This window comes from Vicia villosa, unplaced genomic scaffold, assembly GCF_029867415.1.
Source record: "Vicia villosa cultivar HV-30 ecotype Madison, WI unplaced genomic scaffold, Vvil1.0 ctg.001256F_1_1, whole genome shotgun sequence".
NCBI lineage: Eukaryota > Viridiplantae > Streptophyta > Magnoliopsida > Fabales > Fabaceae > Vicia > Vicia villosa.
Window position 1 is genome coordinate 421,507 of NW_026705551.1, and position 10,681 is coordinate 432,187.

Consider the following 10,681-nt stretch of genomic DNA (forward strand, 5'->3'; position numbering starts at 1 on the left):
AAGTTCATAACAACATTATTGAGCTCTATTTTAATCAATATATAATTATAAAAAAAAAAAATATTAGTTGAGTTCGGTCGGGTTCGGTTTTCGACGGATCTAAAATAATCATCCGAGCCCGACCAAATCAATCTTATACTATCCAAATTAAGCAACTGAATCAACCCGACACCCGATCCAATTCAAACTGTTTTGCATAAAAATTATAATGAATCGATCGATTTGAATCGGTCGGCTGAAATTTGTGGACTCTTACTTCCACTTTCACTTTAAAAGGTACGTTAGTTACAGTTAGAACACAAATATCATCCACTTTCACTTCAACTCAACTCATCTGTCAAAACCATGAGAAACAAAACATAACAAAATCCATAAACAAAAACACAACTTCACTTCACCATGTCAGAGTCAAACGCTATAGCAAATGGTTTGGCTGGTGCTGGTGGTGGAATCATTGCTCAAATCATCACTTATCCACTTCAAGCTGTAGACCACAATTTCTCATCCTTAATCCTTACTTAATTACCTTCTAATTCGATTATTCTTAAGCTTTTTAACTGATTAATCTCAATTTCATTGCAATTTTCAGGTTAATACACGCCAGCAAACTGAGAGAACGTTACTCAAGAAGAACAAGCAAAGTTTGGTTCCTCAATCTTCTTCCAGTGGAATAGCCACTCCTTCTTCTTCTGGATTTTTTCTTCAAATTTTTCAGGTTAAATTTGATTTTGCTAATTTTATTTTTTTTATTTTTTTATTTTTATTTTTTTATTTTGATTGTGTTTATTGTTATTATGATGGTTAATTAGGTTATTGGAAATGAAGGTTGGGGTGGACTCTATAGTGGCCTCAAACCGTCTCTTCTTGGAACTGCTGCTTCTCAGGTTTGAAATTGCTAGTTTTTTTTTTTCTTCACAACTATTGTTTATAATATCTTAAGGGTGCGTTTGGTTGGAAAACAATGAAGGGAAGGGGTTAATTTAGGTTTGAGTTGTTTATTTCAATTGGTTGAAGAGATTGGGAAAGGGAGGGAGTTAAAATTCTTGTAAACCAATTTTAATTCCCTTCCAAAATGGGGGAATTTGGAGGGGATGAGAGATTTGTTTCACATTTGGGGGCATGTTTGGATAAACAGCTTATAGCACAAGTGCATATCAAAATAAGCTTGCATAGGCTATTTTTACTACAAAAGATAAAATAGTTTAAATTGTTTTTATATATGTTCTAAGTTATTTTGGATAACTTATTTTGGAGAACATATTATGGGTAGCCTATGCAAGAGAACTTATGTTAGTAGTTTTAATCATAAGCTGTTTTGATTAAGACTACCCAAATGTGCACAAACTTATGTTAGTAGATAAACTCCAATAAGATAATCCAAACAGGCCCTTAGACTTAAATATCCTATTAAGTAATTTCATATTTGACTGTATTGGGTCTCATTTCCCCACATTTTCCCACCGTATTGAGGTTCTGAGCGTAACTGCAACCACAATTTAAAACCATTTACTATTTCGTTTTAATCATATTGACTACCATAAGAGGTTTCTTATGGCATCTGCATAACCTTAAAGGGAAGATAATATGAGACAAAATGAGTATTCATTTGTTAAGAGTATGCAATATGATATGCTTTTCGTTTGGGAATTTAGCCTGTCGTTTAAATGCTTATTTTTCAATGATGCCAGGGAATTTACTACTTCTTCTATCAAATCTTCAAGAACAAGGCTGTGGCTATTGCAGCTGCAAGGAAAGTCAAAGGGCATGGAGATGGTACTGTTGGAATGTTTGGTTGGCTCATCGTGGCTGCTATTGCTGGGTGACTATCATTTCCGATCATGACCATTTCGTTTGAAGCGCTACATTTTATATGTGATAAAAAACCTCACTTATATGTATTTAACTGATATTCTTATATCTGATTTCTTATTATGCAGATCCTTGAATGTTTTGTTCACAAACCCAATATGGGTTCTAGTGACTCGTATGCAGGTGCATTATTTCAATATTTTTTGAACATTTTTCTTTATTGTTTCACAGTTTGAGAAATGAAATTCGTTTTTTTGTTGAAATGATTAATGTATTAAGTGGATGTAATACAGTGGATGCAATAGATTTTCTTTTACCCACTTGCTTCATTAGTATCTGCTAATTGTACCTATGTCCCCGACAATACAATGGCTGCAACAGCTTTTCTGTTATGCACTTGCTTCATTATGCTCTGCTTGAACATCTGCACACTTATTAGTGAATGTGAACCATGCTCAAAACTATCCTTAAACTTCGCATTCTTATAACTAGCTAGCCATTTTTTTCGTTTTTGCTGATGTTACCACAAGCTATATATTGATGTGTTTAGTACATTGTCAAATAAGCTTGACATTATATATTTTGATTCTAGACACATACTCAAGCAGAAAGAAAAATCATGGACGAAAAGAAAGAAGCTTTAAGGAAAGTGGCTTCTGAATATAGCTTAGGAGGTTCGACATTGGAAGACAAATTAGCAGAACTGAATTCTACAAAACCCCGACCATTTGGGACTGTACACGCAGTAAGTCTCTAGCTTCTTTTTTCCATATTGAAAACAGAAATATTCAAGTTACCTTTCGCAATATCATTCATAATCTTTCATGTTCAAATTTAAATTTTTCAATTCATATAGGAGTTACATGAGAATTTTCTTTTCTGTCGATGCTAATATGAAGTTTTTATTTGATGAAAAGGCTAATGAAGTATATAATGAAGCCGGTATTGTTGGATTTTGGAAGGGTGTCATCCCTGCTCTAATTATGGTTAGTCGTGTCAATTATCTTGTTAATATATTCAGTTCTATGTTGCCAACTGTATGTACATCATGGAAAAAATCGATTGTTTCAATTTCTGTTACACTATTTTGGTATAAACCACAATAGTCTCTTTTTCACAAAATTTTGTACTAAATCGTGTATCGTGGAACAAAAGCAATTTGTTCAAATTTCACCGCAATATAACCGCCATTTGATAACACTGATTCATTTAATATAGGTATGTAATCCATCTATCCAGTTTATGATTTATGAAAGTTCGTTAAAGCATCTAAGGGCGAAACGATCTGCTAAGAAGCAGGGGGATACAACAGTAACTGCTTTGGAGGTATAGAATACTTGTAAATATAGAACAAGTGGAAAGCATGTCTTAGGAGAATATTTAAATTTGCTTGATGTCACTTGTTTGTATATTTTTCTTGCTGTGTATATCAGTAAGCATCCTCTTGTCATTCAAAAGGTCTTTTTGGTGGGAGCATTAGCAAAACTTGGAGCTACTGTCACAACATACCCATTGCAAGTTGTCAAGGTAAATTCATACATACTATCTTCATTGTCTTGTAAGTTAGTATTTATTATTAAAAAACAAATAAAACCTTACCCCGAGATTGTACATTCACGAGTATACAAACCTTCTTCTCAACCTCAGTAAAGCAGGAATCTTGTCGGTATTCCAATATTGGTCCAAGTATTTCCAATATTTGTATTCTTTTCTCTATGAGTCAAGTTTACTTTAGCAAAACGAGTTTATCAAGAATATCTACTTTCGCAGCCTTGTCTGTTGGTCTTCGGTTTTGTGCATCAGTATGTATCTAAATGACTATTCTGCAGATTAAAAACACACAAGAAAAGAACCATAAACTCGAAAATGCTAGTTGACTCTTACTACTTCATGTTTCATTCCTTGCAGTCGAGGCTTCAAGCAAAGCAAGAGATTGGTGGAAATAACTCATTAAGATACTCAGGTTTGATTTTAGATAGATGCGATTTTAACTTGATTTTCCTTCGGATTTTTCAAATATTTTCTGTCCATTGACCTATTCCTTAACAGTATCTGGTTGACACTGGTAATTATGCAGGTACATTTGATGCGATTCTTAAAATGATCCGGTACGAAGGTTTTCGAGGTTTTTATAAGGGAATGAGTACAAAGATAGTACAGAGTGTATTTGCTGCTTCTGTATTGTTCATGATAAAGGAGGAACTTGTTAAGGCTATCATGGTTCTGGCAAGTAAGAGAAGAAAAGTTGTATTAAAATATGAGTAGTTAACTTGACTTTCTTCTCATAGATATAGAAATAATACTATTCATTTGTATATGTGGGAGCTTTGGCTTTGTCCTATTTACTTTTAGACTTCAAAGCAATAGATTTTAAATTCGGATCCAAACAGGCTAATAAACCCACCAAATATGCTAGAAATGATTTCTCAAATATTATATTGGCCAATGTGGATTGCCAAATTACCTCAATTGTATCTTGAAGTAATGTATTTCAACTTCAATCTCAACATCATGTTTAGTATCATTCGCCATTCTTTTTATACAACCCATTAAGCTTTTCCTAACTTTAATATCTACTTTATTCCAACACCATAATGCATATGAGGGTTAAGATACTAGCTTGTAGCATGCAAAATTCAATTTTCCTTTTTTGCCACCTATTATTAATTATTAATTATGTTTCAAATAGGATTGTAACTACGAAGTATAATAAATTAAGTTGGTTTTCTCTTTTAATATCAAAGTCAATCCTAAAATAAAATTAAAAAACAAACAAAATTATATTTTTTAACACAATTAAAAGTTTTTTGTTTTGTTTTTGAATTTGTTCCTTTGTTTGGTACATTGCCTCATAGATAATTCTCATCATTTGTTTTATATTTGAATCTCAACATAACTAATTTAAGTTAGTTGAAATTAGTTATAAGTTATTTAAGATAATTTGTGCTTTTTCTTTGCCTTGTACATAAAAGGTATATATAACACTGATTATTATCGATTACACATTTTACCGTGATTGTGAAAGACGTATAACCATAGTTCATGGTCCATGATAAAGTAGTGTGTGGTAGTAAGTGAGCTACTCACAACCATGATCTATTGACCGTAATAATAAACTGGAAAGCGCACTACATATTATCACAGTTGTTATAAACAACTATAGTTATATGTAGTCAGCCCACTTTTATCACAATTGGAATTTCCAACCGTAATGATATATATGTTGAGAATATAATTCCTTGTGTCGAAGCATATTGCTCGACATAAACAAAGAGCTTTCAAAAAGTCGAAGGAGTGTGCCTCAACAAAGATTTTGACTTAGATTTATGTCATGTTGTTTAGCTTAATTAGGTTTGTTGGAGTTTGCTTAGTGAGCAAGTAAACTCAGCCTATAAATAGGGAGTAACCTCTATCTTTGTAATAAGTAGTTGCATAATTGAATAAAATCTCAATTGAGAACCAGAGAGATACTCTGCATAAATTCTTCCTTCTCTTTTCGTTGAAACCCTAATTCCCTTCTTCCCCAATTCTTCTTCACCTTTTTCTTCTTTCATTATCGTTTTACAGGAGATTCATCTTGCAACCAAGGTATGGTTGATTCACTCGAGTGAAGAGTGAAGAACAAGAGACGAAATCAATTGGTGTGACTGATTCTTGTTCATCAAGATTGATTCAGAATTCTCAAAGTTTTGGTGTAATTCTAACATCTAGTATTTAAAGCACTGACTGTGTGATTCTTAAGAAGCATATCACAGTGAATCATCTGATAAACCACCCGAATATGCATTTTCTAGTGAGTATCCCAATTCCGAAGAGTTGGAATTACAAGAATTGGTGTAAGGAGGTGAAGATTGTTTCTTGCTATCAAAATCTTTGGGATCTTGTGAAGGAAGGAGTAACATCAGTTGCAGAAAATGCGACGGATAAACAAAAGCCTGCACACAAAGAATTGTAGAAGAAAGATTATAAAGCCCTATTTATAAAGCATCAATGTGTTTATCAAGATAACTTTGAGAAGCTGTGTGATGTTGAATCAGTGAAAGAAGCATGGGAAATTCTAGAAAAAAATGGTTTGGAGGGGCTGAGAAGGTGAAAGATGTGAGGTTACAAACTTACAAAAGAATTTATGAATTGCTTCATATGGAAGAAAGTGAAAGCATAACGGAGTTCTTCACTAAGGTTACGAAACTAGTGAATCAAATCAAGGTATATGGAGAAGCGTTGACATCAAGATCAGTTCTTACAAATATCTTGAGTTCATTGGCTCCATAGTTTGACTATGTGGTAGTAGCCATATAAGAGTTGAAATATTTGTAACCATTGAGAAGTAAGAGCTTTAAGGGACGCTTTAATGTCATGAACAAAGAATGGTTGAAAGAGTTGCAAAAAAGTCAAAGAGTGTTGTGGCTCTGCAGGCGGAGTCAGCAAGAGAAAAGAAAGGCAAAGGAAAATGGTTTGACAATAAAGGTAGGGAAGGCTATAACAATACGACTGGTAAAAGAAACCACCAATATGGAATTTTTTTGAATCAAAGAAGACCCTCATACCAAAGCAACTAAAGAGGCGGTGCTGCAGGTAGGGGAAGAGGTGGTGGACGAAAAACTGACAAAAGTCACATTCAGTGTTTTATTTATCATAAGTATGGACACTACTCTAATGATTATCCTGACAAACAAAAGAATTAGGAAAGTGATGCAAAGCTTGCAAAGCATCAAGAAGAAGAGATGTTACTGATGGTTACGGAAAGAGATAAAGAAAAATTCAAGGACCAATGATACTTGGATTCAGGATGCTCATCACACATGACTGGTAGGAAAGATTGGTTTGTCAACATAAAACCCTCAATAAAGAACATGGTGAAATTTGCAAATGACAATACTCTAGCAGCTGAAGGTATTGGGGATGTTCTGATAATGAGAAAAGATGACAAAAGGTCAGTAATTTCCAATATATTGTATATACCAGGCATGAAAAATAATTTGCTCAGCATATGGCAATTGGTCGAAAAGAACTACAAAGTATCAATTAAAGACAAGATGATGAGAGTTCTCGACTTATGTGGAAGGTTAATCTTGAAGGCTCATATGTCTCAGAATATAACCTTCAAGATTGAACTTAATGTGATGGAGCACAAATAATATCTTGCAACTACAACTAGCAGGGATGAATGGATATGGCACTATAGACTTGGTCATCTAAACTTCAAAGACATCAAAAATTTGAAAAGAAGAAATATGGTTTCAAGGTTATCGGAAATCGACATTCAAAATGAAGTGTGTAAGGAATGTGTGCAGGCAAAGAAACACAAGAATAGCTTCAACAAGGATGCAGGAAGTAAGTCGATGGAAATTCTTGGAATCATATACTCTGATGTGTGTGGCCTTATCTAGGTGGATTCGATTGGAGGTAACATATACTCTGTCTCATTCATAGATGATTTTAATCGAAAACTGTGGACTTACTTGATCAAGAAGAAAAGTGAAGTGATTTGAGGTATTTGCCACGTTAAATATATGGTCAAAAGACAAAGTAGTCGAAAGCTCAAAGTTCTGAGGAATGATGGTGCTGGAGAGTATGTGTCAAAAGACCTCAACATGTTATGTGAGAAAGAATGGATTGTGTATGAGGTGGTACCACCCTACACTCCACAACAAAATGGAACCGCTGAAAGGAAGAATAGAGTCATCATGAACATGGTGGGAAGTATGTTGAAGGGAAAGCATGTACCTAAAGAATTTTAGGGTGAAGTTGTGTTGACTACAACATACATTTTAAACAGATGTCCGATGAAGAAGCTATAAGGAATCACATAAGAAGAATGTTGGTCTGGTGTCAAACCTAGCTTAAGTCATTTGAAAGTATTTGGATCTATAGCATATAGACATGTGCATGATCAATTGAGAAGAAAACTTGATAACAAGTCAAGTCAAATGATCCTAATAGGATATCATTCGATTGGAGGATACAAGTTGTTCGACCTAGTGAACAAGCAAGTTGTGATAAGCAGGGACATGATCTTACATGAGCTTAAGGAATGGGACTGGAATGAAAATTTAAATAAGGATTTAGTGAGAATCTTATGTGAAGAACCAACAAGTGAAGTTGAAAAAGAAGTTCGACAAGAATAAGACAGAGGTCAAGCAAGCACAAGCTGACCTCAAAGAACCAGACACATGTCTGCAAGGTTGCAAGAATGTGTGATTACACCAGATGATGTGGTAGACGATAAAGGTGAGCTGGCACACTATGCTTTCTATGCAGATGTCAAATCAATCAATACAACTGAGGCATTGAAGGATTCAAAGTGGATGAAAGTTACGAATGAGGAACTGAAGTCCATCAAAGTCAACAATACTTGGTCACTTGTAGAATTGCCTCAAGGTAAAACAATCAATGTGAAGTGGATATACAAGGTGAAGTTGAATCCCAAAGGAGAAGTAACTCGACACAAGGTAAGACTTATGGCAAAAGGATTTCTTCAGAAAGAAGGAATCGACTTCGACGAAGTTTTTGTACCTGTTGCTAGGAAACATAATACTTATATATTAACTTTGCAAATAGTGGAAGACCTTACAATATTCAATGATAAAACCATTGAAGAGTGAACTAAACTCTAGCGAGGACGAATGAGTTAAACCACTATAAATGATCAGGCGTACATTTTTTTCTCCCTACCTCTTTTATATTTATCCATTACATCATATGCATACATTTGTGTGTTCTTTAGAATGCCATGTCATTTAGATTGTGATCTTTCTTAAAATATTTTATCATATAAGTTTAGATTTGTGATGCATCTAGTTAATTGATTATTCTATATTTTGACTATAACTATAAAGACTTTAAATTTGAATTAATCATACTTTGATATAGATCAATTTAGAGCTATGAACAAATTGAGTTATGCTCATTGTTGAATTTTTTGTCAAAGCAACATCATTTATCTCTATAATAATAATTTTGATTGATTCATGCATCTTCGATAGAAATTAAAACATATAATATTTTAAACGATCCGCTATATTTTGCTTCGGCCCGTCATTTACACTTTTGCTTATTGAATTTTGATTTTATATTGATTTTATATAAGAAAAAAATTTTGAAAAAAGTTTAAGATTGATATATTCAAACCCTTTTTAGACCATTTAATTTTCATATTCTCGTCCAACAAATTTATGATATTTCTCTCATTTTTACTATAACGATAATAAAAATAATAACCTTAACTAATTATTAATTATAATTTTTTTTATTAGATATGATTTTTATATTAATTAGATTTTAAGTAGTACTCCCTTCCGTTTCTTTTTAAGTGTCATTTTAACAAAAAAAAACTCTTCAACGGAGATAGTGGATTGTTAGAGTTATTTTTTCTATCATATCCTTATTTATTTTTCTCTTTCCAAATAAATTCATTTATACACTCTCTTTTTCCAATAACTAATTGAAAAATGTGAGGTGGAGTTATTGAGAAAATAAAGGTATAATTGACAAATTATAACATTAAATTATAAAACAACACTTATATAGGAACAAAAAAATTCTTCTACAACGATACTTAAAAAGGAACGGAAGAAATATATTATAATTATTTTATTTTTATTCTAAAAATTTTAAAAAATTTAAATATAAATAATTAATGTACGACAATGAAACACTTATCATGTTTATGAGTTGTATGTGACGAGTTTTTAAGAGGCTTATTTATTGAAATTATTGCAATGATAAATTTAAAATAGTGGAATTTAATAAATGGATTTTTTTTTAAATGTATGAAAGTCTATAACAATTTTTTTATTCAAAATATAGATATATTTGTTAAAGTACAAAATATGAAAAAAAATTAAATGAGATCAATATTATGATATTAATTAAAATATTATAGAAAAATAACACGACTAATGTTTTAGCGCGTATATATATATATATATATATATATATATATATATATATATATATATATATATATATATATATATATATATATATATATATATATATATATATATATATATATATATATATATATATATATATATATATATATATATATTAGTCACGAGTCATAGCGGAAGGCCTTCTAGATGATGAAGCATATTGTTAGTTCATTAGCCAGAATACACTAATATTTTTTATATAATAGATACTTAAATAATATTATTAAAAAATAATACTCCCTCCGTTCCTTTTTAAGTGTCGTTTTAGAAGATTTTTTTTGTTCCTATTTAAGTGTCGTTTTATAATTTAATGTTATAATTTGTCATTTATACCCTTATTTTCTCAATAACTCCACCTCAAAATTTTCAATTAGTTATGGAAAAAAGAGAATTTATTATTGAATTTATTTGGAAAGAGAAAAATAAATAAGGATATAATAGGAAAATTAACTCTAATAATCCACTATCTTGGTTGAAGAGCTTTTTTTGCTAAAACAACACTTAAAAAGGAACGGAGTGAGTACGTAATTTGGAATATGATTTATTACTATTAATATAATATGAAAAAATAAAATAAAATAACTAATAAAGATTAATTGAATTACTCAACTTACTTTTCAGTAGTATTGAATTTATTTAAGGTAAATAAATTGTTATTTTTTATTCTATAAGAAAAAAGTTTTTCTATAAAACTAGTATTAAATTACTATATTATATAATGCATAGTCAAAATATATTAATTCTAAAAGATGAAGAAAAATATTTTTATTTCTATAGTAAAATATACCTATTTTTTCTATATATTAAATAATATTATTTAAAAACAATAGATAATATTAAATGTGATATATTTTTATTAATATGTTATGAGAATATAATAGGTAATACTTTTTCATTAATTCAACTTAATTGACAAATATCAATTAAATTGCTTA

At 31.2% G+C, this 10,681-nt stretch overlaps 1 protein-coding gene across 1 annotated transcript; it reads left to right on the forward strand.

The window, feature by feature from the left end:
* The first annotated feature begins 303 nt into the window (after positions 1-303).
* LOC131634220 (peroxisomal nicotinamide adenine dinucleotide carrier-like) lies at positions 304-4,196 on the forward strand. The gene is made up of 11 exons (XM_058904873.1): positions 304-486; positions 590-715; positions 810-884; positions 1,689-1,819; positions 1,938-1,992; positions 2,402-2,554; positions 2,727-2,795; positions 3,028-3,135; positions 3,268-3,336; positions 3,718-3,772; positions 3,887-4,196. Exons 1-11 carry the CDS (start codon positions 400-402, stop codon positions 4,072-4,074), a joined length of 1,116 nt encoding a protein of 371 aa, XP_058760856.1. The 5' UTR covers positions 304-399; the 3' UTR covers positions 4,075-4,196.
* The last annotated feature ends 6,485 nt before the right edge of the window (positions 4,197-10,681 follow it).